At 39.1% G+C, this 27,994-nt stretch overlaps 1 protein-coding gene across 9 annotated transcripts; it reads left to right on the top strand.

Moving 5' to 3' along the window:
• Nucleotides 1-37: 37 nt before the first annotated feature.
• NMNAT3 (nicotinamide nucleotide adenylyltransferase 3) lies at nucleotides 38-27,979 on the top strand. Of its 9 annotated transcripts, none has more exons than XM_075099260.1 (7): nucleotides 39-104; nucleotides 9,913-9,998; nucleotides 11,703-11,807; nucleotides 12,370-12,506; nucleotides 19,946-20,129; nucleotides 24,426-24,535; nucleotides 27,301-27,979. In XM_075099260.1, exons 4-7 carry the CDS (start codon nucleotides 12,398-12,400, stop codon nucleotides 27,708-27,710), a joined length of 813 nt encoding a protein of 270 aa, XP_074955361.1. In that variant the 5' UTR covers nucleotides 39-104; nucleotides 9,913-9,998; nucleotides 11,703-11,807; nucleotides 12,370-12,397; the 3' UTR covers nucleotides 27,711-27,979. The 9 variants fall into 9 exon arrangements, with proteins under 9 accessions (XP_074955362.1, XP_074955361.1, XP_074955366.1 ...); XM_075099255.1 differs by having other exon boundaries at nucleotides 81-344; XM_075099257.1 differs by lacking the exon at nucleotides 39-104 and adding an exon at nucleotides 5,140-5,262.
• Nucleotides 27,980-27,994: the final 15 nt, after the last annotated feature.

A 27,994-nucleotide genomic window follows, 5' to 3' on the forward strand; every position in this document is an offset into this window, starting at 1 on the left:
AAACCGACCTCAGCACCCTGAAAGCACAACCCTGGAGCCGCAGGGCCCCTCCTTAGGGACAGAAATAACAGCAGGAAGCCGAGAGTTTGGAACGTCACCTTCAGGTGAAGAAAGGAGACAAACCACCAGCTCCGCCGCTCGGGAACGGAGAAGCGCCGGCGCCCCGGCCGCGGCGCTGGCGGGGGGGCGGCAGCGCCGGGGCCGGCCCCGAGGGCGAGCGGCACTTTGCGCGGGCGGTGAAGGGGGGCTGCCCGCCCCGCTGCCCGCCCTTGCCCGGCCCCGCGGCAGCGGGCCCGGCGGAGGCTGACGCGGCCCGGCCTAGGCCCGGCGCCCCGCCAGCCGCGGTAAGGGAGGAAGGAAGGAGGGGAGGCGGCGGCGCAGGGGGACGGCGGCGGCGGCGACCCCGGGCCGGGGGCTCGGCGCCGCCTACCCGCAGGGCGAGGGCCGGGCCCGGGGCTCCCCCGCTGTGCCCGCCCCCGGTACCGGAGGAGAGGGATAACGGGGAAACCCCCCTGTCGGGGTGCGATTGTAGCGCCGGGCCGGCGCCTGGCGAAGGAAGGGGCGTTCGGTGGGCGGGCGCCCGTCCCCTCAGGGGCCTGGGGCGCGTTAGGGAGCGGCGCTGGGGGAGCCGCCGCCGGGCTTGGCAGCGGGGCCGGAGCGCTGGGGAGGGCAGGTGGGCCTTGCAGTTCAGGGGCTGGAGTCTGGCGTTCCCTCTCCGTCAGCCACCTGATAAACATATATCCAAGACCACGTATATACAGTTAAAATAGCAAATTAAAGCTTCCCCCCGAACACCTTCTCAAGTGCCAGTAAGAGTTAAGAGGATATATGGCTGCTGCTTTTTTTTTTTCCCTAATCTCTCTGGCTTTTGCTGTGTAACTTGCCCATCTTTCTCTTCTACTTCAGTTTAAGAGGTTGTTTCCCCCCTTGTGCAACAGCTGCTGTTTGGTTTTATAAATGATCCCTGATGTTTGTTTTCTTTAAGCTTTGTACCAATACAATATGTGCGAGTAGTTCATTTTTCAGGCATTAGAATGTGCTACTTAAGTCTACTTACATTGCATGATTCTAGCAATAAATTAGCTTCAGGCCTTTAACTTCAAAAATGCAAATTTTAGAATTTAGCGTAGCTACAGTAAGCTAATTGGCATTCAGATGATCTAAAAGACCTTAGAGAGGCCCAGAGACATCTGGGGGGGCACTGAGGACACAACAGGTGACAGCCTGTCAAAGGAGAATTTGAGCTGTTTGAGGTTCTGCCTTTTAAAATAATGAGACAAATCAGATTTCATTGCAGTGATGATTTCGAAGGCCTTAATTCATAACATGTATAAGTAGCTACTGCTGCATCTGGCGTAGCAGATTAAATTGGCTGGGTGAAGCTGCCAACCCCCAGCTGTCCTGCCCTGCCCGTAGCAGGGTGCTGTTGCCCTACAGGAGGGCCCAAAGCACAAGAGCCAACTTCACAACTACATTTTTTCCCCCATATTGTTGGTTTAGTGCAATGGACCACTGAAAGATGCTGTAGAAGCCCCTTTGCACACCAAGCGTTGTGTGTTTTTCTTAATGGTAACACGAAGAAACTAAAAAATCAGCCATTGGGCTTACAAAGTGTAATGGAGACCTTCAAAAACATAAGAAATGCCAGACTCTTGTCAGACTAATGGCCTGTCCAGCCCTGCAATCTGGCTCAGGTGGTGGAGAGGGGAGATGCAATTTAGGGAAACTAACCTGCCCAGTTGCTTCCCCTTGTGTTCCCTGCCATCAGCCACAGTCGCTTCATTAGGGACACCATACACGCACGGATCCTCTGCAGCGTGCACTTTTGCCTGTTGTAAATATTTTTGGCTTTCACTGACTGCCCCCTAGATCTAATATCACAGGGGGAAGTTTTGCATTCAATTTATCTAGTGCCTTCATCATCCTGTAAATCTCTGTTGTAGTCTCCCCCAAGCTCCTCCTCTCCAAACCAAACAGCCCCAGACATTCAGACATTTTTTGCCTCTCTTGAATAGTGGCAGGTCCATCCACTTGACAGTTTGAGCTGAGAGCAGAACTGCTTACAGGAGTCAAGACGTGGGTCCATCCAGGTTTTATGTAGTGCCAAAACAATACCCTGTGTGATGGGCTCAATACTTTGCCTCATGATGCCCACGATTTTATTAGTTTTCTGGCTGCCACCAAAAGCCAGAGAAGGTGCAGTCAACGTCTTGAAGATTGTATAACTGTATGGTTATTAATGTTTATTTCAATTATTATAAGAACTTATAAACATTTAGAGTGATAGTTGCAATGCAGTTGCCGTGGTAATTAGGTACCTAATTTCTTTGTAGTTTCAGAATCTCACTTCTTTTTCTGTGGATAGATAGAAATCCCCATACAGGTGAGATATTTGTAAAGCGCAAGCAAAACATTTTGGACAATAGGCAGGGCACATACATGTTTGTATAATTTCCTTGAATTCTTTGGTTGTACAAGATGAAGCAGGTAGAAATTCTAAATTGATCATTTAATTAAAATATAAGGACAAAAAGCATTGCGAACTCGAGCATAAGAGCCATTTACTTAAACTGCCTCAGTGCTCTGCAGAATCCTCAGTGTTAGTAGGCAAATTCATACAGTAGCGTAAGAAATGCAAGTAATGCTTTTCATTTTGACGCCTTAAAAATGTAATTGCAAATAGCTTTCTCACTGTCAAGTATGCCACACTTGAGGACACTGGAACACTACTGAATTGGTGCAGGAGGGCATGTTGTTTCAAATAGCAGCTTTATATATTCTTTATTAGCATCAGCTGTGGAGTGGGTTTGTTGCCTCTGGCAGAAACTAATAGATGAAGTTCAAGAGGAAAATGAGAAAATCTATTATGCACTTAAACTGAGCAGTTCTATGTACTGCAGATGCATTCCTTCTTGCTTCCTGGAGGTGGTCAGGTAAACCAGGAAACATAGAAAGGTAGCCTTCTTAGTCAAGATTTTAATTTTATTTTAATTCTTTACTTTGCCAAAAGATCTCTTCCATATAACTGTAGAGCAAGTGAGATGTTCTTTCCTAATTACACAGTGTCAGGAGTTCGTTGCTCCTAACCCAAAAGATAGCGAATAATAATCCCTTTTCTGAAACAGAAAAGTAAGCAGTGGGGTTATGGATGTTGATGTTTTTGACTTTGGTCTCGCTGGATGTTCTAGAAATCCTGCATTACCCTGGTTGCTATGTGTGATTATTTTGCATCTGAGTGTTCTGCAGTAGTATTTTAGGGATTTTATTAGTTTGCTACTTTTTAAAGCCAGACTTATAAGAAAAGATTTTAGTGATTGAAGATGCTTTCTTTACCACTTAAATATCTACCATTTGTGTGTGTTGTACTTCTGTTACTAGATTTGCCAAAGGTTCTCCTAAATGTGTTTTGCTAATTGTAAGAAAGTTGCAGAAGACGTTGACAGAAGAAAAATCACTCTGAATGGCTTCTCAAAAGGAACTCTTGAAGTTTTAGTAAGGGTTTATTTTGCAGACAAGTTAGCGCTTTCACTAAATCAGCAGTTTGTTTGCTTAAAAGTAGCCACGCTCGTCTGCAGTTCTGCGTGTATCCTCTTTTTCTAGAAATTGATATATTGTTCTTTCTGGATGACTGACTCATACATGCAAAAAGAAGGATGCCTAGTGGTTACTTAGGATAGTTTATACAACTGTAGAAAAAGAAAACTCTTATTCATTAGTGTGATAAGGGCACAAGGAATAGGAAAGGTGTTGAGTACTAGGTGTGGAGAGATTGCTAGGGATTGTTGGATAAGTGATTGTAAAGATTATACTGCAGTGAATACAAGAAGATACCAGGAGCTGATTGGATTCTCTTGATCTTGTTGAAATGCTACAAAAACGTGCCAGGACTGCTGTTGTGTAATGCGTGCTGAGATCCTGCATTACCCAGCAAACACTGAATGTGTGTAGTTTGCCAAGCTGGTCTTTTTTAACTTATTTTCTTAGTTCTGGGTTAATGTAGCATCATTGGCCTTGGCAAGTGATTGTGTAAACAGATGAAATTGCTACAGAGCTCTGTGTCTAAGCGTTGCTGAATGTTTTATGGGCAGTTAGAATAAAATGCCTTTTTTACAAAAGGGAGAGTATTCCGTGATTTTTCCAGAGAAGACAGGGAAAGAACATAAGAGTGTTATGCTGTGGTTTGTCTTTACATTTTACTGTTTAAAGACATAAGATAAATCTGACAACCCCAAAATATTTAGTGGATGAACATATATATGCATGTTAACAATATGCAAGGTTACTGTTGATGTGCGTGGATGGTGTTTTTTGAATTCTGTGTTGCTGAGTTGCTGAATTCTATATTGCTGTTCAGGCAAGAGGCAGCCTGTAAGCATGATTATTTTGCAGGATGAGGGTCCAGATTAAGAACATTAAGAAAAAATATATCCTACAGAATACTGTCATGGGACTATCTCTGTGGATGTGTTATCGGCTAGACTCTGGGGACCAGATGCGTTTGTGTCCAGATGTGCAATTCTGGTTATAAACCTGAAACAACTCACAGGCTTAAAAAATTATTTTGTAGTTTACATGAATTCACTGGCACTGTTTTGTGTGTGTTGAGAATACCATTTTTTAAGGTTGTGCTAAGCAATTATTCAATTCAAATTTTTTGAGCTTGAAAATAATTTAAGGTGATACCATGTTCATTATTAACTGGAGATTCAATTTTAGCCTGTATTTGAGAGTGTATGAGTCCTCTGGTTATTTTATTATTTATATTTTTCATGCTTTGTCCATGGGGACTTTTTGTGGTGAATTTTCATGTCTTGTGCCTTTGAACAATAATTTCTTTTTAGCAATGGAGCAGAAATTGTTGGAATGGAAGCTAGAAACAGAGAACTAGTTCAGAGAACTAGTTTTCATTTGGAAGAAAAAAAATATCATTTAAATTATATAATAAGTGTAAATCATGTTTAAATTGGTTTCAGAGGTGTAACTGATGAAGAGGTCTTATTGGCTCTTCTGTGAAAGGGAATTTTCCCACTGATATAGCCTGAAATAAAAAAATTGCAAGAATGAAGTATCATAATGTGACTTGAAGAATTCTGTTCTCAGGAGAGGAAGAGACAATTCTGCTGAGGCTGCTTTCTCTGTTAGCTGCCCAGGCACTTGCAATTTGTGCCACAGTTTTCTGTGGGTAACTTGTCCGTGGATGCGTTTTGGTCACTATCATTTGCTGGGAAAATTACTGCATGGACAAAGCTGAATTAAAAAATGGCGAGTACCCCAAAACTAAGCTGATCTTCGATCCTAAGGAAAAGAACACTCTGCATTACTAAAGACAGTATTTGTTGTGCTTTGGGCCATTGGCACAGATAATGTAAAAAAGCTCAGATTATTTTTATAAGGTTGTATAACCTGCTGCTGTACTGAAGACAGCAACAAGCTTGGAGGTGATTGGTTTGGGGGTTTCTTTGAAGCTGATTTAGAAACTGTGATGGGACTTGCATTTTCTGACTTGAAGTATGGTGTGGGGATTGGAAGGGGCAACTTCATACTTCTGATGTCCTGAATCTGATAGAAATACATGTGTCCTATCACATAGTTTGTTAATGGCTTTCCAATGGAAGTCAGTGAAGTGAAATGCACCTGAGTTGCTGGAATTGCAACAATAATAGGATCCATCATGTGGCCCTGAAAAAGCTATTTTAGAGGATTACCGTGTTGTATTAGGCTGTGTGTAATATTTATGTGCACCTTGTAAAATTCTTCTTGGCTGGGGTGAGTAACTTTCTGATGAGCAAATAAAATATCACCCTAGATTGTACATTTTTCATTTTTTTACTCACCCAGATATTTATGTTATGTTCATTATTAAAGTGGAAGGTCAGGATATACAGGTAAATATTTGTCACTGTTGTGGAGGATTGATTTCAGCGACAGCACATGCTGGGAACTTACTGACTGGAGTAACTTTTGCTATGGCGGTGACTCCCATTGGTAACAGCATGAGAAAATCTGATATTAGGTCCTATTTTTAAGGGATGTTTGTGTACTGTGGTTTGCTATGATTTGGGTCAGCCACTAAAGTGTACTTTTTATTTTCTGACTTTGAAAACATGTCTTGCAACCACAACAGCCTTAATGTCACCTGGTGTAGCTCAGCTGGGCTCCGTGCAGCCATGAGTTTATAGGAGGTAACGATGTGGCCCAGTAAAAGAATGGATGTGGGCAGCTTTGAACTTGTTTGAATCTAAATTTCATCTAAATTAGTCTAGATTCACCCTCACAGGAGATGATAACACTTTTATCCTGTGCTAGGATTCAGTTTATTTCTGTTCTTTGCAGAAATTTTACAAGGGTGAGTCTGCCTCGTAGCATGCACGTATCAGTGTCTTCTCCTCCAGTTTACTAATTTAACAGCTCATGAATCAGACTGCACTGCTCAGCACTCTATTGTGCTTCTGATAATTAATCAGATATGGCTCTAATTACTGACTTTCAGCAGAACTTAACTGTGGTCATCTGTAATGTCATCTATTATTGACATATTGTAAGAATATAGGCAACAGAAAAAGAACTTGAGGGAATTTTCTAATGAAAATTGCAATGATTTTCCATCATAAAACTTTTTATACAGCTAAACTGCAGCTACCTCATTTGAAGGTATCCGCCCTTGTATGTATAACCACATGATGTACCATGTTGTTGAAAGCTTTCTAAACTGCAGACGGTCACATGTAGGTAACTGGCATTTATAAGAAGACACCTGCCTGGCCAGGGCTGTTGCTACACGTGCCCAGGGCAGAGCACGCAGACTGGGAGTCTGTGGGAAGAGGGAACATACTGTAACTTGTCTCCTTCAAACTTTCTTCTTTAAGTCATCTCTTTCATCATTAAAAACAATACCTCTGATGTTCCAAAGCAGCAAGCCTTTGCAGTCTCTAGTCAGAGCTGTGTTTTCTCTTGCTTCCACTATTTATGAATTGTGAAGACAGACAGCAAAGATGACAAAAGATGTGTTATTTTTTAATGATTAGAAGTACAACAAAAGGCAACATCTGCCATGGCAGGAGGAAAGCTGAACTAACAGAAGATGTATTTACAGACACTACTGACTTTTCTTCATGCAAAAATCAAATGTGGTTGTTTCTTTTAAAACTAGAATTACATTTAAAAAATTAAGTCAGTTATTATACTTCTAAAGTAAGCATACAAATCTTACTAATACTGCTTGATAATAGTGATGTTAACTGACTTATTCCCAAGGTTTCTGTCAAATCTTTTAAACTAATTGCAAGTAGAAGATGCAGTCTTGCTATAGAAATATCATAGGTGGTTATTAAAAATATTAATCACATCAATCAAAAAATGCTTTCATAGCTCAGTTGGCATCTGTCTCTTGCTTTAACAAATTTTTTTCACTAACACACTATAGGTATTTTCTTCAGGATTCTGAAATTCAGTTGGGTTTTTTTCTAGTGGGATTTCAGGTGCTTTTGATTTGATCCTTTGAGGTGGACACACAGATTGGTACTGGTGCATCAAATGCATGAATAGCAGAGCAGACTCTGCTAAAATCTTGCCATTTTTAAGTAAGGCAGGAGTGAATCACTTCAAACATGGAGATAGTTCAGAGGTACAGCAGGTAGGGGTGGGGTGGGAGAGCCTCAGTACAGATGTAACTTTTCAATTATTTTCTGCCCCTTCTCTCAAGAAACTGAGGATTTGAAACTTGTTTGCCAGGTAGTGAATGCCTAATCAATATCAAATGTTACTGTACAATTTGCTACTACTGCTTCTTGCGTAAAGGTTTGGCAGTTGCAATAAATGAAGAATTGTGGGGGGGTTGTCTCTTTTAACACCAACATCTAAAAATTACTGATTAGTACTAACAAGAGAGAGAGACTCTAAAAGCAAAAGGTTGGGGGTTTCCCCTGTAACAAATTTGATATGTTAACAGTACACTTTATAAACTCAGTAAGGGAATGCTGAGAAGTTATGTGAAACAAAGCACATGTTCTTGGAAGTTTTGGTTGCATTCCACTCTGAAGCCTGTGCTTAATCAATGTCTAAATGTATTGGGAAGGTACACAGTGCTGTTGGGTAGGGCAGAAGAGGTCCTGAAATTGCATATGCATAACAGTGCATTGCTCCTTGTAATGCATATAGTATATTTATTAAAATAGGGGTGATAAGAGTATTGGAATTTCTTCAAAATAAATACTACCTTTTAATACCTAGATTTTTCTCTTCCTTTCAATTCCCAGGTAGGTAGAACATTTTGATGCAAGAGTGATTGTAAGTACAAAGGTGATTCCTTTATAAAATTAATCACTCTTAGAGGATTCTTGAGATGATCATTTAATCATTATGGAGCACTTGCATGTATGTAGCTTATATATGAAAGCAGTAGTTTGTCTCAGATGTAATATGGAGAATTAGGGAGAAGAAGACATGAAGAAGATATCTACAGCACCGGTCACTTTGGTTAAGGTATGTGCGAAGCCAGGCCCAGCCTCTGAAATAGTTGAACAGTAGTTCTGATTTCACAGTTATGGAAGTGGAAGCACAGAGATTAGGACCTGAATTCTAGAAGGGCTGAATAACTGCCGTTTCTGCTGATTGATAACACATTACATTGCAGCACTCCTAAAAGTCAGGTACCAAGGAAATCGCAGAGAGAAAGTTTGCTTTCTTGGTTGCAGCCCTCATGGATGTCAAGCTCTGTGCTTTCTTCCCCTCCCAATCTCTGTGCATTGTGCATTTTTAATTCTCCTTTCCTGTTGGAGATCAAGATACATGTTTGACTTAATTGGAATTTCATCTTACGGTCTGGACTAACAATTGAATTATCCATGCACAACTTCTTCAGAAGTACTTCATATTTTAATAGACTTGGGAGCAGCAATAGGAGGAAAAAATTCTATGTTTTCTGGGATACCATTAATGGAATATGCATTGTGTAGGGACAATTGCTAGGGAACAAATTAATCACAGATTATTTATTTAACAAAGAACATTATTGATGTTACACTTGGGTGACTTTTTGCAAACATATAGCAACTGATAGGTGCAAATTGGTATTAGCGTATTTAAATTAATGCAGAAATGACTGCTTTCTTGGTCTGTAGGCCATTTGGCAAGAGAGACAGCTTACTCAAGTATTCAGGGCTGGCTTAATGGTTTATTTTTATGGAACACATGAAAGAGAAATGCGTTCCCCTGGCACAATGTGCACACTTATGAATGCCTGTTAACAGACAGTCACCTACTTATTTGTAGTTTGTATTTGGTTGGTGAAACTAGCTAAGGACAGTCAGCTTCATGTGTGTAGGTAAAATGTATATGACTTTTAACTGAACGTTTGTAACTGTAGGAACACTGGGATGCTGTAGCACCTGAAGCGTGACTGTCACTGTGTCATGTAAGGTGAAGAGGCTTTCTCCTTTGTTTAAAGTTCTGTGTTTAAAGTTTTCTCCTGTTTGATTTCTCAAGAGAGCTTAGCTGAAAAATCAGTTCACTCTCTTTTTTCTGTTATTTTGGGTGGTGTTCTAATGATTTTAAACCCTTTATTAATAACAGCTGAGATAACAGCTGAATTGGAAAGTTTTGTTTGAAATCTTAGAAGTTGTACTGTATCTGTTGAATAAGTTTAGGATACACTATGTAGGGGATAGTAGGAATAAAAATGCTGCTGATTTGATTGTTATTTACATATATAGATGTTTTATATGTATGGTGTGGGGGGGGGGTTTATATATGGGTAAAAACATCTTTGAAATGCCTCTTTGCTACATGTTTACTATTTGTACATTCTTACCTTGAATTTTTTATTTTTCTTTTTGTCTTTTTTCTTTTGTTGTTGTTGTTGTTTCAATTTGGGTTTTGAGTTTTCATTAACAGTACCGTCTGGTTATCATTAAGAATTACAGGTTGAAGTCTTGCCCTAGAGTCTCCGAGGTATAAATGAGGAAGAGCTGCAAACAAACCATCCAACACATCTGTTTCAGGTGAGAAATACAGAAGTCTGTAGACTTAAAAGCTTCTTTTAAAAAAATAAAAGAAATCATTCAGCTTATAACTTTTAAGATGGCAAAGAAAAGAACAGCAAAGGAAATGTAAACTACACTTCATCAGAACAGAAGGCGAGATATCAGAGCCATCAACCAGCAGGTGTAAGAGCTAGAGCCGCTATTGACACGTATAATAGGGAAGACGGGTATGTGTGTTTCCCCCTGAACGCGTATTTGTTTGAGTGAGGTGCTGACTGATACTGCTTGGCAATTGGGTAAAGTTATATGACCGTGTCATTGATTTGGGGTTGTCATATAAGATTGTACAAGCCTGTTTGTAAGGCAGAATGCTGAGCAGCATCATTGTAGTTACTATTGTAAAAAGTTTCTGTGGCAACAGGATGTATCTAGCAAAAAGCTGGTACTATAGGAGGACACTGACATGTTCTAGCAATGATGTCTTTTTCAGTTAATCACAGATACTAATGTTTTGCTACCTGTGTCAAGGCAAAAAGGCCTTTCTCCATACAATGAAGATACATTATAGAATTGCTGATACTGAACAAATGAACACTTTGAGTTTGATTTTTCTGAATAAAGAACCTGTAAAGTTTGCATACGGTTTTCACGTATGAGTTTGTTGGTGTCTATACAGGGACAGTAAAGAGAGAGAGTCCTGCGAAATGTGCTTCCTACAGCTGCTACTGTTGTAGACCATAAAATTGTTGCTAGCTTTCAATGGCTCTATAACCAGTGAGTCATTTCTTCCCCAGTATATCTCCCTGAGTATGATGTGAGATGTGAAATGGGTAAAGTAAAATGAAAAAAGTACAAAAGACTCTTAATATGTATACTCAGTACTAGATGGTCAAGGTACAGATAGCACGTATGCTCCAAAGAATTTTATCTATAAAAAGCTTGCAAACTGCCAGCATGTCACACCTGAAAATGTTAAAACTTGTTGGTAGGTGCACTGAATGCTGTTAATGGTTCTGTCCTAGTGTTTTCAGAGTTATAAGTCCTCTGTAAGTGAACTGATAGAGTTGGCAGCTAAAAAACAAAGACTTGATATTGATTCAACAGTTATTGTTAAATTTTCCTAAGTAAGAAAAGGGAAAAAAATATAAGTGAATATAAGGACTTGGAACAGTGAGAGATAGGCTCTGAGCTACAGTGCTTTGGTACACTGCAGGTGGAGAATAGGATTTGGCTAAACAGAGCACAGAATCTGCACCGGATTCAGTCTGTTAACCCAAGACTGGCTTCTGAAGTTTGGGATGCAAATGTCTTCTGCAGGAAGGCTGTTACACTTGATGGAGAGGGTTGGAGGCCAAGTGGAGGGAAGAGAATAGTGTGGGTATGATATATGGGTATGAGCATTGTAGAGATTTCAAATCTGAGGAAAAGAAGAGAGCCCCATCTAAATATCAGAATCATAGATATGTATGTGGGGGACAACTGTTTTTATCATGTTTTTATCATGGATCTGGAGTTGTAAAAAAACCTATGCAAATAAGTAGCTCCAAGCACAGTGACTAACCTACACTGATTTCCACTGCCTTTTATTGAGGTGACTGACATTTTAAGTAAATTATATAAGGTTTGTTTATAAATGACCCTGCAAGGCTCCTAACAGCATTGCCCCCCACCCATTCAACCTATTCATAGCTTTTTAATGTCCCCGATGTTTTCCTGTAACAGCTACATTTTCTCGTCCTGGCTGTTCCCTGTCATTGATCCACCATCACTTGCTCTGGCATCCAACAAAGCAGCTATTCAGGCAATTGCTGACAATCTGGCTTAGAGGTATGTGCCGGGTGGCTGGCTGACCACCAGCTGCTGCCTGCCCGCCCGCCTGCAAGGAATTCAGACCTGTAGGTTTGGGTGTTGCATGTGGGGTTTTGTCATATGTTGCAAAGGTCCATTGTAAGAACTTACTAAAAAAATAAAAATCTGCTTTTGTAGCAGGCCTACGGGTTCCTAAGTTATTAATAGGGGGTTGACAGAATGACAGAACAAAGACTTGTTTTCTGAGAAAAGCAGGTTAAAAATAAAAAAAGTGTAAAAAATTTCAGTTTGTAATAATGGTGACAATATGGATTTCCAGAAATACTTTTTAGCCATCTCTGGATGTGGGAAAGCAGGATTTGTTGATGCTGTCCTAATTAATATCAAAGAACACTTGCGTTTCTGAGCAAGTACTTCCTGTATGCTGTGATGATACAGAGAACTGATCTTCTGATACTTTACTAGTGTTCCAGGAATACACAGTTCTGAAAACAGTGCTCCTTTTTGTTTGAGGAACAATGGGCAGACTGCTCTTTGTCAGGTTTGTCTTTTATTTTAATAATATTTTTTTTTTCTTTAGGGTGGAGTTTTAATGTTTTGATGTCAGAATGAAGAGCAGGATACCTCTCATTCTTCTAGCTTGTGGCTCCTTTAACCCCATCACAAACATGCATATGCGTTTATTTGAGCTGGCTAGAGATCACCTGCACCAAACAGGTCAGTAAGGTGTTGTTAGGGTCACACACACAGTGGTTTACTGTGAAAAGGAAGAAAGCTTTTTAACACTAGCTATAAATAAGCTGTCACTTTACAACTGGCTTAATTTTAATATTCCGTTTTGATCATTCAGTATGAGGCTTTCATGGCATATTCAATATAGAAAGTCTAGCATTACCTCTTCCTTTGGCTCAGTACATAAACAAGTATCATAATGAGTGTTCATGCAAATAAAGTGGAAGTTTTATCAGCAGTTTTAGGATCATATTCATGTAACATGCTGAGCCTTGTGAAAGAATATGCTTAACAATTTTGAAACTGAGAAGAAACATTTATGTTCAAATTTCATACTTTTAGGATACATTGTGTTTAATATGAAGAAGTGTTACCGTTAGCAGTTTTGACAGCCAGGTGAAACTAGAGAAAAGATGAAACGTTAATTATTCATTGTCGATCTTCACTAAGAGGTACAAGTTATCTCCCCAAGCAAAATAATTTCCACATAAAGGAGATCAGAAAAGCTAGATGTCAGCAGGCTAGAAAGTTTTGGCAGCAAAGGAGAAAGGTGGGTAATATTAGGAACTTAAGCAAGAATCAGAAATGCTACTGATAAGCATTGAACTCTGAGCTTGATCGACTACATAGTTGCTGTGGCTTTTTTTTTATCATCTGGCAGCTAAAATATGCACATGTGTTTCTGGAAGAGGTTGAAAGAGAATCATAGGTTATTGGAACCTGACAGAGAACTTCCTAGGGAGGTGGTTCGGTCAGAACCTGAACAGAAAATAATAGTAAAAGGAATTTGGCTGTCAAATTGTGGGGAAGGGGGAAGAGAATCTGGTAACACACTGATAGTGCTGTGCAGTAAAAGCAGCAACTACATACTCATCATATACTGGGTGAATACTTTGACTTTCATGAGGAAGAATTACAAAATCGGCTCTGAGGGCTGCCTCTACATGTCTCTATTCTTCTGTAACTGTAAAATGATTTTGTTGCAGGAGCAACTAAAAATAAAAGATTAAAAAGGTATTTGAATTGGCGTTTCTCACTGTAATTTTGTAACTGCTTCTGCTGCCCAGGTGTGCAAGGAATAGAAAGGTAATGTGAGACCAACTGGTACTTCTGTTTAAGTCATATGTTATAGTCCAGTAACTTATTTCTTTACCTTGAAAGAAGGATTGAACTGGAAAGTGAGTTATTATTCTGTCTGAATCACAATTCATTCTCTCGTCTGCTCCAAGGTCTGTGTAACAGGGCTCCACCCCTTAATCAGAGCAGTTAACTAAGTCTAGTGAAAATCATATTAAAATGAAATTTTGAAAGGCTGAAATGAAAGTTGTGCTTTACATTATACTTGTCTAACACCAGTGCTTAGTTTGGATAGGATATGACTTGTCTTTTGACTTCTTAGTTTAATGTGTGGAGTCTTACTAGTATAAGTATATCATGCATTAAAGAAGGGGACTTCATTTGTGTCTGGGTTGCCTACAGTGTCGTCATTGCACTTTCTGAATGCCTAACCCAGGATTCCTGCAAAGCAAGAATCCTCAGTTAGCTTGTGGAAACTTTACCCATCCCAAGTAGAGGTAGCTTTACTTGAAGTAACTGTAAATGTGCATGCACATATTTGTATGTATAGATACACAAATCTGGTATATGATCTTTCCCGCTACAGTGAAGACAGTTTCTCAAACAGAAGGGGTTGGCAACATGCTATAAAGGTGGTTGATTCTGGATGCCTGTTTTATGGCAGAACCGTTCCCACCCAGGAAATTAATTGGTCATTCTCTCATATTTTCAGTCCTGTTTCCACATCTCCTATTACCCAGGGAAGGAGAGGAGAAATTGGAGCTTATTTGCTGAGAAGAACTAGTTGCAGACTGGGAGCCGATAGTGAGGCTGGAGGACAAACATAACTAAAGCTCGTCTGAAGTAAGGTGGTGGCCTGCTATGTTCACACTGATTCCCTTCTCAGTGAGAACAGTGCACTTCCAGGCTCACATACACACTGAATGCCTGAACAGGTAACTAGCATGAGTGAAGAATTAACTAGCACGAGGGGTGATGTTTCCTGGGCTGTGAGAATGACTTACTTCTGGTGCTACTTCAGCATTTCTGCTTGATCACAAATCGGGCAGAAATGATGAGCTGTGCAATAGCGTGGCTGGAGTTTTACTTCACAGCCAGGCTTTACTCTTAGGAATGACGTGACTATCCCTGATGTGCATCCTGACTGACATCTCCAGTAATTCCACATGCCAGGTTTTTGTGCATCGCTTCAGTTTCAAATGCCATCTAATCTTATTTTTCATAGATCCCTATTTTAAGTAGGGAATTCTATTGAGTTTCTGGTACTTTAAGCAGTATCTGCAGTTTTATTGCCACATGTCAAGTAATTCATCCTTTTTCTGTTAATATCAGTCGACAAATCTTGTCATGCTGCCTTTTAAATACAACAGATGTAGTTACGTGTGACTGAATAATTCTAATGACTATCTTTATCTGGATTTTGTCTCTGCTCACGTGAAATTGACTCTTAATGCATCCTCACACATAGCTACAGTTTTCTCAGATTCAACCCCTTGTTTTAAAATTGTTTCTTGAAACTTGCACTGACTGTGGCAAATGCCCTTCGAGTCTGTTAATACCTAATGCCAGATGCTTTTATTTCTCTTCGACTGTATTTCTCATTTGACCATAAAGTCCAAAGAAATAGTAGTAGAATCAGTCTATGTAAGATGTTTAAAACCTTGTTTCCCAAATATTGCCTTTGGAGGATACTTACATCACCAAGTTTCCAGATAAGACCAAAAGGGGTAGAGGGCAAAGGAGGGAGGTATGAAAGATGAGATGTTTCTATCTGTGACAAGACAGATAAAAGGGGGAGGTGAAGGACAAGGAGTCTTAAGATAACTTGGAAAAATGTGACACAGTCAATGAGTTGTGTCAGATGCTCTGCTGGGCAGCAGAGCTGAGAAGTCCAAGAAGTCGGTAACAAGCCTTGGGAATTTGGAAGTTTATGTTGTTCAGGGGCTGTATCTGATTAAAGTGGACTGATATTTTCAAGAACGGGATGGGAGCAGATTGTAACAGCAGCAGGTCAGCATAAATGCAGGCTTCAGTTTGTTTTCCTGCAACAATTCTGATAACTGGCGTTTGAAAACAACACAAAAAACCCCGGTTTGATCCTACTGTTTTGATAGTGTGTGTAGCAATACAGATATATGATTGGAATAGGATCAGATCTGCAGTAGTTACTCACTACATATACAATAAATATTGACAGACATTAGTTAAAATTAACTGAACTTAAAAAATGAAAAGGAAACCAATCTTTGATCTTTTTTTTTCATTGCAAGATTTATAGCAGTGCTTGCTTAAATAGAGCAGTATTTGGTTAGTTTTATTAGGCTTTACCCTTGAAAAATGCATGAAGAGGGATGCAGAAATAATTAAAGCTATAGAGTGCACTTTGCAGAGGTGCAAATCAAAGCAGAAAAAGCATAACTCTGAAGACATCTCCACACATACCACATCCCTAAAGAAAAATGCTTCTGTTACATAAAACTCAGTTTTCTGAATACCGTTATCAGTGCATACAGTTTAGGTCCTAATCTTTTTCTGAATTTAAGGAATGCTTTTCTAAGCAGAAGAAGTATAGGCATCTTTCTGTTCCACAGGTTTCGTTGCCTTACTCTAAAACCCAGCCGAATAAGGGGTGGGTGTCCCTTGCTTGCAGTGATATTTGAGTTATGGCCTGTATTTGACTTGGGAATCCTAGTCATCTGTTTTGTAGCATCTCTGAAGGGAACCATTGCCTCCCAGTCATGTTACATGGCAAAAGCCAGCTTGGATGAGAGCATTCCAGAATGAGATGTCTTGTGAGTAGAGCTACAATACTTTATTATTCACATTGTTACTCTCATGAGTGGTTTTATCCTTCCTTTCTGGAGGAAATTATCATTTTCATAGCCGTCAAGATACTGCCTTTCCTTCTTTTTGTCCAAATCCAGTGAACTCTGTAGCAGTGAAGTTATATTTTGAGGTCTTGATACAAAACATTTATTATAGATGTGATGTGTGGAGATCATTCAGCATTGTTTGAGGACTGATCACTGTGCATGCTCAGTTACTCAGCTGTTAGAGGAGTTCCTGAAGTCACAATGTATTTGAGTAGCTGCCTGACTACAGAGGTAAATCTGCATCTTCAGGCCCTGTAGTTCACTCAACCAGGTGGATATGATTTATGTTTGTCTAGGTGTGTATATGGCATCTGTCGCTACAATTTTTGCACACCTCATCTAATTCAGTGAATTAATCTTTCAAGCACTCTGAAGCGGTGAAGGTGAAGTCATCCATCCTATGGAGAGCTATCCTAAAAGATTGTCCATTACTGCTCTGATGTATTTGTTGTTTGTGTTGACTTTCAATGCAATGATTGCTGAATTTTTTACCCCTTTGATTTTCCTTCTGTTGAATTCCCTTCACAGAAGGTGACTGATCATGAAGTAAAGGAAGTCTCGCCTATTTTCTTTTCATGCTTGGCAATCTCTACCTACGTGTCATGGGAGGGTAGGCATAGGATGGTATCCTTTTGATATTTAATCTGAACAAAGATGTTAGATATCACTCCCTCCATCCCAGGTAATTAACCTATAAATAAAATTAACGCTTTCGTTTAAATGGAACAATGAAAAATCCTTGTATTTGTTTTCCTAGCATTAGTAGGCTGAGAGTTCTGGGAGGATAACTATTGATTTCTTGTGAGTTCAATGGAAACCATTACTGCTACTTCAATACAGAATTTTATTATGTGATTGTAATGTATGTGTAGTCACACGTAGAAGGCTGGTAAAAGAAATTAAATAATCCAGTTAACTAACCGTATTCATAAAAGCAAGTGTGCCAGTGGTCATTTCAGTGAAGAAATGAAAATTTATATTAATGTAAGCTCTTGTTGCATCTTCGATGGTTAGAACATGAGACTGTATTGTAACTATTCCCAACATCGTTCACTTCTGATAGCAAGTTTTACATCATTTTACAATTTGAAATAGCTGTCGCTTTCCTCACAAAGGAGGACTGACTTCTCAGCAATCAAAGTGATTTTTGTTATTTATATATTTGATGTTGTGCATATACTATGCAGTAAAATTTAAACTCTTCATCAGACTCATTTTCTTAAATCTTGGACACGTGGGTAACTTTGTGCCCATAGAACTGGTTTAATGAAGCAGAGAAAATGCTTGTTCCTGGACAAACCTTGCAAAACCCAAACCAAAATTTGCCATCTGTGTCCTGAAATTGTTCACATTAATGCACTAACGTAGAGAAGTTAGTCTCTTGTCCAGTGCTGAAATCAGGGCAGTCTCCAGAAAATATACATAAAACCCAGGGAATTTTCTTTGGCTCATGCTTACAGACTTTGGATACATAGGACAGAAACCTTAGATAGGCGACAAGTTAAAAACCATCATCTTGGTTAAGGCATGTGGGGTTTGTGGGGAGGTTTTTTGGTGTTTGGTTTTCAGTGAGGGGGCGGAATTGGTGTTTGGGTTAGTGGGGGTTTTTTAATGTTTGGGTTTGGGGGGGTTGTGGTTTTTTTGGTGTTTGGGCTTTGGGGTGCTTTTGGTTTGGGGTGTTTTTGGTGTTTGGTTGGGGGGTGTTGGTTTTTTTTCCCTGTGGGTGAGAGCTATATGGTCTCTAAACTAATGTCCATGTCGTCGGGAAAGGAAAATTTGTGTATTTGAGTTGGTGTCACTTTTTATTGATGTCAGTGTCACATTTCATTGATGTCATAGAAGCAACCAGCAAGTCTGACTCTGTTTTTCCTATTGTAAAGTATAAGTTGGGAGACCTGAATAGTGGATGATAAGGATTTTCATTGTAACCTAGATATGAGATTGGCATTCGTCTGTAATATTTTATGTAAGCCTACAGCAGTGAAACTTTTAAAGCTTTTAAAGAGTTTTAACAGGAAGGTACCAAACGACATTAAAATAAGTGTGTTGGCTCATCTGCTCTTTTCAGCATTGTTCCAGCATTGTATATTGTCAAAGTACCAGAGAAGAGTTGTTGTTCATAAGTCAAGTGAAATTATTTCCAATTTCAGATCAAGAGATGGACTTAATTACATATATGTTTCTGGAAAATTTTATCTTGCTCTATTGGCCATTTTGCCTATAACAAGAATGTTTTAAAACAGAAGATAGTTTGGACTGGCATTTTCACAGGAGGCAGGCCTATAAATCTCATTGAATCTTAATGCTGTTTTTTAAGTCCAACTCACTTAAGTTCTTCTGAAATTTTTACCCTATTACATGAAAATAATTGTACAGTTACTAAATCCTCAATTTAGAATATTAAATTGCCATGTGCCAGTATCAGAAATTATGAGTCCAGGGGTATGCTTTTCATTACAAAGCAATAGGGGGGACTTTCTGCATTTATGTTTCTTTGTTGAAACAATTGAATTAGAAAAAAGGAAGCAGATTTTTCCCACCTTCAGTATCGTATTTGTCATAGTTATTTAAAATGCACGTGTTACTTTGGAAATAATTTTGTTTCATTTCTGTTTATTTGAAACACCCTTCCTTTCCTGAGCAATGCTGCTCATATCAGTGCTCTATTTCCCTGTTGATTTATTAAAATGAGAGCTACATTTTTGTTTCCCAATTTGAGGCCAGAACTGCAAAGTCTCACAAAAAGAGCTTGTTGTGTTAATGATTACATTCTGTTACAGGAGTGGAAAAATATGGGCATGTTTTCAAATTTAATTAACATGATCAGCCAGATAGAAAGGGTCTTTAACAGCTGCTAAGCTGATGTTTGGACCATGGTGCTGTAGGTTTCATTTTAGACTCCATTAGCCCCATCTTTGTTCTTGAATCTTCTGATTTGTCTGAATCACATTAATCACAGCTGCAGTAATATGCTATAATTCTTGCTTTAACACAATGAAAAGGCACAATTATTTTGCTAAATAACAGGCATGAGGTGCTTAAGAACAAAGCAGTGGTCAGTCATGTCATCCATTGTTCTGGCTGTATAAAAGCAGTACTTACTGGAATATAAAACTTAATTATATCTAGCAATTTTGATAGTTTGCATCATAAATTATAAACATCTCTATTTGCTTGAAAATTGTAAGGTCATCCAGCATTCCTTTTTGAATCATCTCACAGGATAAACATATTGACAGTAATTGTGAGCAGTTCACAGAGGAACAAGAAGGCTGCTTTTTAATTTCTTAAATTGCTGTTTCTGTCTTAAAAATAATACCCAGATCAAGCTGTTCGTAGCCTCATACACCTTTGAACTTAGCCATACTTTGAAGAGGTTGGACTAGATGAACTCCCAAGGTCCCATCCACCCTAAATTTTCAAGATACGGTGAAGATTATTTATTTTTCTTTACTTCTTTTCTTTTTTCAAAAGGAAGGTATCAGGTGATTGAAGGCATAATGTCTCCTGTTAATGATGACTACGGAAAGAAAGGCTTGGTTTCAGCAAGGCACCGGATAGCTATGGCTAAACTAGCACTGGAGACATCTGACTGGATTCGAGTTGATCCGTGGGAGAGTGAACAGCGGACGTGGACAGAGACAGTAAAAGTATTAAGGTAATCACACTTTTTTTTCCTTTCATTATGAAGTTACTGATTGCCAAATATCTGTCAGGCTACCAGGTCAATGCACGGAACTCACTCCTGTAAAACACCCAAGCAAAGCAGAACATGTCTGTTCATGGCATCATCTGCTACCAGATAAAGTATTATATCTGTGAGCGATCAAAATTCACATCACTTTTCTTCAGGAACGTTGCGTGGTCAGTATTCCCCATCTGGAGTCTTTCCTTTCCTAGTACAAAGCAGATAGATAGGCTTTCCCCAGACCTAAGCAATACTCCACGGTATGGTGCTTATGCCATTTAAGTAGTTAGATGCATGTGGAAAGCCTCTTCCATGAAAGGGTCTTGCAAAATTACAGCCACTGAAAGAGTTCTGCAGAAAAGTTCTTGGTGGTTTTGAAGTCTCTAAGCAGGCGATATAGAGATCTTAATCAGAAAGTAAGAGGGTTTACAAACAGACCTATTCTTCAGGAGTATCCATATTCCAGATTAGCTATGTTGGCATTATTATGCCTGCAGGTTTATCTGTTCTCACATCCTTGAAAGGTTTTCTCATTAACTCTAATGGCAAATTAAACGCAAGCCCATAACTGCTGACGTTTTCTTCAAAATCACTGTTTGCTGTGGTTTTGTGCTGGAAGGAAGAATTAAACAGTTTGTCCAAAACCTGTTAACTTGATGTAAGGACCTTGAAACATGCCTTTTTCCCATATGGCTGGTCTTGGTAATAAATGCACTAGGGGGCAAAGGTGTGAAAACACAAACTTCTTGTGATAGCCACTTTTTGGAAACGTAGATGCTACAGAAGTCAACAGATAAAAATGAAAGACCATGGGTGTCTTTCAAGAAAGCAAGTGTGCTGTAAGAACTGTCAATGATTCTTCACTTCTATCCCCATTTTCTAGGTAACTTTCTAACTGGAATCAGTTGTTTGTATAGCTTAAAGCTCTAAAACATGTCTTCCAACAACTACCCAGAAAACTCTTATGACTCTACATGGAAGCAATTGAAAACAAGACCTGTTACTTTACAAAATTTCCATAGTCAATGTAACAGGCAGCTAAGCACCACCACAAGTGGGATATGAGCTTTGCTGCTTAAAATTCTTTTATGTCATAACTATTTGGAAGCCTCTGCAAAATCACAGATTTTGATGGATTATGACATTTTCATCGCACTCAGGTAAAACAAGTACTGTAGGAAAAGGCCATTCATGTGTTTCAGGACACAATGTTCTACTGCAGTTAAGTGTACAATTCAAAATAGTGATAAGAAGAGACATTTAGGTACAATAATGATTTTTGCTTTTGGCTTGCAATAACAAAATCTCGTTCCATTGGTACTGAAGTTTCCTGCCGGAGGGAGCTTATAGTGAATTGGTTCTTGGTTCTTTCACAAGGGAAGAATCTACAGATTAACCTTCAACACTTGTGAAGAAGCAGAGCTCCACAATAAACCATTGCCTGTTTATAGCTGGTAAGGATCTAGCCCTAAAGCCACCTCTTTTTTTAATATTCACGTATGACAGTTAAAATACAATACAAAGCCAAAATACCTACATGTGCTATTTCATCAGGATGCTGCTTTCCCATTCAAGGGATAGGGTTCAGCATTAGATTATGGCACTGGTTCAGTTCATTAATATAGGTCATCATTTGGGAAAAAAATTATTTAAGCTCATTTCTCTCCTTAACAGGCATCTGTTTTCGCATTTAGTGACTTTATTTATAAAACTAGAGGTTTACTTTCTAGGCAGACAGGAAGTTTGGCTGCTCATACCACATTGATACTACTTTCCCTGAGCAGAAAATTATACATACAGGTTTCATTTACTGTACCTCTTATCCTAAAGGACTCTGAAGTGGATTTACAATTTACAAACCCAGTCTTGCAAGTAGTACTCACTTCAGTTGGAGCTGTGCTAGATCAAAACCTTTGGAAATAGGATCACCTGATCTGTAAGATTTGTGGCTGCTTCTCTGGAAGAAAACAGTTTTACAAAACTGAGGTTTAAGAGAAAAATCCCATACCCAGCCAGTACCACAGGACATACCTTTTGGTGATTTCTCACACTGGAACATACAGTTGTGATTAGAGAGAAGAACAGAGGAGTTTTCTGCAAAGACAGGGTAGCATTGCCTAGCATTCACAGAATCCCAGAATGGTAGGGGACCTCTGGAGATCATCTTGTCCAACCCTCCTGCTTGAGCAGGGACACCTAGAGCAGATCCCACCCCGATCTTACTCTGCTGGCTAGAGGGAAGGGGCAAAAGAAGCAGCTGGATGTCTACGTTCACTCAGCAAAGCAAATAAAAACAGAACTAAAAGGCTCCACTAGTTGTTTTCTAAGCATGTAGGGTATTTTTATGTATGCTTTTGTAAAGTAACAGGTCTGGGTTTTAATTGCTTCCACGTAGAGTCATAAGAAATTTCTGGGTAGAAACGTAGTATCCCAAGGCTTTTTTTAGAGAGGAGGAGGGAACATGATAGAGCTATTTCCCACTTAGCTGCCATTCCTGAATATTCTTCCTAGGCAAGAAAACAATATTGTTAGCAACCAAAGAACTACATTCATTCCTCTTGTAATGTAGATTTGACTGTGGTTTATATACAGTATGAATTAATTTAGAATTGGCAAAGGTCTATCTTACCCAACTTTTGTGGACTGGTGCTTGTGATTTAATTATATAGTTATTCAAAGCTTCACACACAATTCAGAAAGTGCTTGATAAACTAACAGATTGCTTTGTCTTTTTTGGTGTATCTTTAAAATAATGTAACCCTCCCTGCCCCAGCACTTGAAACACCTGCTGAACAGACCTTTTGGCAGTTAAGATTTTATAGTACGTGTAACTTTAGTCCTGCAGTGCGCTCTTTGCCAAGAGTTCTTATTTTTGAATCATGTCCCAAGAATGTCAGTCCATGCTACGAAGTTAGTGTACTTGAATATACATAGCCTGTTTACAAGAAGACAGGATTAAAAATAGAAATGTAGGAAGGCACAGGCCAAGCTACTGCTACCCACTCTCTAATACCATATGTCCTTCGCCTCTTGGCTGAGCAGTTTCTTTAGCCGATGGCTGATCATCAAAATTACTGGAGATAGTTATGCAGCCTGTCTAGGTGTAGGTTCTTGACAAATGTGCAACTTATTCCTGTGGCTAAAAGTATTTGCATGATTTGAAGAGTGTACGTTTAAATCACTGAACTATAAATTCATTCCTTAGGCCAGACATTCTAAGAGTTATCTATGACTTTGTATACGTACTGAATTTGGACTGTACCTTGTAACTTATAATCTTTGCTTTGATACAGTTCTATCAGACCTGATGGTCACTTTGGCTATATACGTACTAGGCAGAGATGGGACACTGTCTTTAGTCTGTGTCTACCGGTCCTTTTTTACTGTGAGCTTCTTTCCTGAAACTATTTTGGCTCATGCCAATATAAGCAATGCCTACACATGGCTCAGGACAGTGCAAGTCAGGGACTATTCTAAATAGGCAAGGCCATGCTGATTTGGAAGGAAGGGAGTTTAGGTATTCAGATCTAAGATTGGTACTTGCCCTCATGATCAAAGAAGGGGCTGCTACCATGAAGTAATAGTTCCAGTATTGCAGCGGGGCACCAGTGATCAGTAGCAGCAAAAGAATAAAGTCATAGAAACCTGGAAAAACTGACAATAGGATCGTTGCCTGTCTTCATGGATCTGTATTCAGTAAAATTAGAAGCATAGCAGATGTCAAAAATCTTAAGAAAATTGTATATTTTGAGTTTCTCAGGGCTGTGATTCTTTTAATTAAAATGAAAGGGAAAGCCACAAGATGGAAACTCAAGGAACATATTTTTATGGGGAAGAGGATGAGAGAGAACAAAAATATCTCCTCCTGGAAACTGAGCATACATTATAGAAACATCATCAGAAGGGGTTGTATTTAATCAAGAAATTAAATCTAGTGATTGAAGTGTGATTTAATCCTGTTTCAAGCAAAAACCTCCACAACGTTTTAAATGTAATGTTGCTACCAGAATTGCCATAATGGTAGAATTTCAAAAAGGAATTGAAAACCAGAATGCCATTACAGAGATTGCTTGTGAATTCTGCAAAATGTTAACTACATTGGTACTAATCTCATGGTAGGATGAATATACTAAATTCTTAACAAATTGTATTAAAATCCAAAGTGCATAAAAGCAGGCTGTGTTCTTGAATCTGAAAGTGCCAGGTAATCGCTTTGTGCATCTCTGAGAGGATTACCTCACACAGAAGCCTTTATTTTAAATGCAGGCACCATTACAATGAATCACTGGGATTGCTCCAGTCCAAGAAAGAATTAATGAAAAACAAACAGCCCATAGAAGGATCTACAGAGGATTCCCTTTCTTACCAGAACCCAGGTTGGTTCATAACTGTAAACACTACTCTTTGTTTAGCGTTAAAAATGATACAGCTTTACCAGACTAGACTGATGAAAAAGTTGAACATGGTCGCTGGTACGTTTTGAGGGTTGGAGCTGCCTGCCAAAAACATGCCATGCCAAATGCCAGCCTGACTGCTGGTGCAGTTATTTTGTAGTAACTCCCACATAGACAGGGGATTTATTTTGGAGTTCTATTAATTCTTGGTTTTATAAGCAGCTCTTCAGCTATGTCAGAGATGTATGATGTGGCCCTGCTGGTTTTGCAAAGCATAGAATATATGAATATAAAATATAAAAAAGTTATAGGGTTTACTTAGAATTGTAATTTTAGTGTTAGACAATGGATGAAGTGTATGGATACCACACCACTGATGCTGATGCATTGGTGTTTACTGCATTTCTGGACAGAAAAAACTTCTATTGACATTAGAAGTATGGCAGGTTCTGGAAACACTGTCAAGTTCAGGTTTCCTATTTTATCATATTCCCTAGCCTTATGACTTGCTTGGATGCTGCTAGATTTTTATATACTTTTTTTTTTTTCCCCCGTAGTATTGCAGCACTTCTTGGACATGAATAATACTTTTAAGTTGTTCATGGTTATACAAAAGTTTCCAAAGGGAAAAAAGTCTCAAGGCATTTGGAAAACTACTGTGAAAGTAGTAAAGACTATTTTAATTTTCCATTACAAAAAAAAATCATTTGGCTATTATTTTCTATAGCACTTCATGTAAAAATGGTCAAGAAAACAAATGTTAAAACTAGTCTTTCTTTCCCAGTAAGGATTCTCAGTTTAGAATTCATCAGTCATCATCACAGGATTCCTCTACAGTCAAAAGCAATAGGCATAGCAAGAACTGGGTGAGAGGAGGGACGGGCAAGAAATAGGTTTCTCTGTCTAGTACACAGTGGCTGGATTTTTTTCTATCTGGCAGCTATCCGCAAAGAACAATCTGTTAGTTTGAACAGAGAAAGGCTAGCATCCTGTTGTTCGTTACTTTTTCTGCCTTCAGTGCTTTGACTGACTGGGCAGGGATATGGATTTTGCTGTATGAAACACCTGACCCACCAAGAAGGAACATAACAGTTTCTTCCCTCTTCCTTTGGTCACTAGCATGGTATGGCGTGTGCCATGGGGGATGATCAAGGGGTGCTGAGAACTCCAGAGCAAAATAGAGTTCCTCCCCTTTCTCAAAAATAAATGTTGGCTAGCACAAACTTTCTAATGGCAGGCAACTGTTACCCAATTCCTCCTCCCTTCCCCCACTGCACCCCCCAAAAAAACCCTTCCAGCAATGAAATCTGTTGAACAGGGGTTTTCTGCAAAGTTTGTAGAAAGGCTTAGTCACCTAATGGAGGCTTTCCCAAAGATCAGCTTGATGGTTGAATTTAGCAGTGGCAAAATTCCAAAACATGCTATTTTTCTACTAAATGTATGCCTACTGAACTGTAAGACTTCTTTGCGTAGTGCCAAACCTCATGATTTTTTTCCACATGAAATAATCAGGTCACTTCAACATCTATTGCAAATAAAAAGGTTCACTGAGGACAGATATAGACAAAAGGCAGTTTTAATAAAATTAGAATAGCGTATTGGTGCTAGTCATTCAGGATGAAGATGAAAAAGACAAGGCTATGGAGTTCTTGTCTGGTTTTGTGTCCAGAGATTTGCCATCCCTCCTTGATTCAGCAAATATAGTTTCACATGCAATATTTCTTCTCCTACCTACAAGAGATGGTTGATTGTCTTAATTTAATTTGTAATTGAATCCTCTGCACTTCAAGTCTCTCAGTTGCCTTACCTGAAAAACTTTTTTTTCAGCTCTTGAATGTTTTTCCCTGGCATATTCCAACAGCAGTCTCCCTTAATTGGACCTTATATGTTAATATGTTAATAGTTATTTCTTCTTTAGCTTACTCTCTCCTTTTTACCTGAACAACACTTCAAAGAATTGCAATTCATTTCTGTCCACCATCATTGACTGGCTTTAGAGCTCTTTGTACTAGAACAAAAATGCCTTGGCCACATGACACAGGATATTATCTGTATAATAACTTGCTGGTTCAAATTTCTCTAAAAACGAAATAAAACTCAGTAGGTCAACTAACTAGCTTATTGTTCCAGTATAGGTAGGTAGATTAGATACAGTCCATCATGTTTTCAATTACGTAGGTGCACAAACCCAGGCGAAATTGCAGGTTGTTCTCTGGCTAACGTGACAGTATGCAAATATTGTGTCTGTGTGCCGGAGTGCAGTAGGGCAGCTGCTCCCCAAGGGATGGGGAGCCATATGCGGTAACACAGTGGCAGGCAAGGGCCTCGCTAGCTGGGCTTGGTCCCACAGTACCTGAGCAAAGAGAGCAGGGCATGCTGGGGTGTCGTAGCCAGGTTCAACCAAGTCTAGTGTTTGTGCTAAAATAATTCTTTTCTTTATTTGCTTCTTCCACTTTTTGGCTTGCTTGAGTGGTGAAGTAATTTTCCTTTAACATTGTACAGATAATACTTGATATGCTGTGAGAATTATGAAGTAGGTAATAAAGTAATTGTGACCAGACATGTAAAATCCAAGCTGAATTTTTCTTGCAACCTTTTGAAAGAAAACTGGAGTAAATGTTAAAAAAAAAAATATTTTAAATTAAAAATTGATGATTTAAACCCAATTCTAAGTATAAACTTCTTAGAAAACCGAGAATAGAAATCAGTACAGTATAGAAATCTCTCATTTCCTTTTGTCTTTCCAGTTCCGCCAGAATTAAAGCTTCTCTGTGGGGCTGATTTTCTACAGACATTTAAGACACCCAATCTCTGGAAGGAAGAACACGTCAAAGAAATAGTGGAAAAGTTTGGTTTGGTCTGTATTAGCCGTGCTGGCTCTGATCCTGCTCAGTATATCAATGAATCAGACCTTTTAACTAAGTTTCAGCACAATATCTTTCTGGTGAAAGAATGGATTCAGAATGAAATCAGTGCAACACAGATACGCTATGCCTTGTGCAGAGGATTAAGTGTAAAATATCTCGTACCAGATTCTGTTATATCCTACATTGCACACCATAATATCTACACAGAAGAGAGTGAGAGGAAGAATGAAGGTGACTTGCTTCAGCCTCTTAAGTTGAATAACACAACAGTAAACCCACTAAATGACTGATGTGTGTAGTGTGTGAAGTAGACAGACCTGGGATTTTTTCATGCAAAGTTCTTGAGAAAGTTGTTTCTTGTTAGTGAGGGGAAAATAAAAAAATTATTGAATTCATGTGGTGTTTTAAATTCATGGTTTTGTGTATGATAGGGCTTAAGCAAATTAGGATGGTCAGCTGCGTGGGTTAAAATACATGAAGAACAGCTTCCTTGTGAAAATAAAAGGAAAAAGATCTTAACAATAAATATTAACCTCCAGTAATACTTAAGGGTCAAACATAGTACTTCGCTGAA

The sequence above is a fragment of the Phalacrocorax aristotelis genome, chromosome 7 (genome assembly GCF_949628215.1).
Source record: "Phalacrocorax aristotelis chromosome 7, bGulAri2.1, whole genome shotgun sequence".
NCBI classification, from domain to species: Eukaryota; Metazoa; Chordata; class Aves; order Suliformes; family Phalacrocoracidae; genus Phalacrocorax; species Phalacrocorax aristotelis.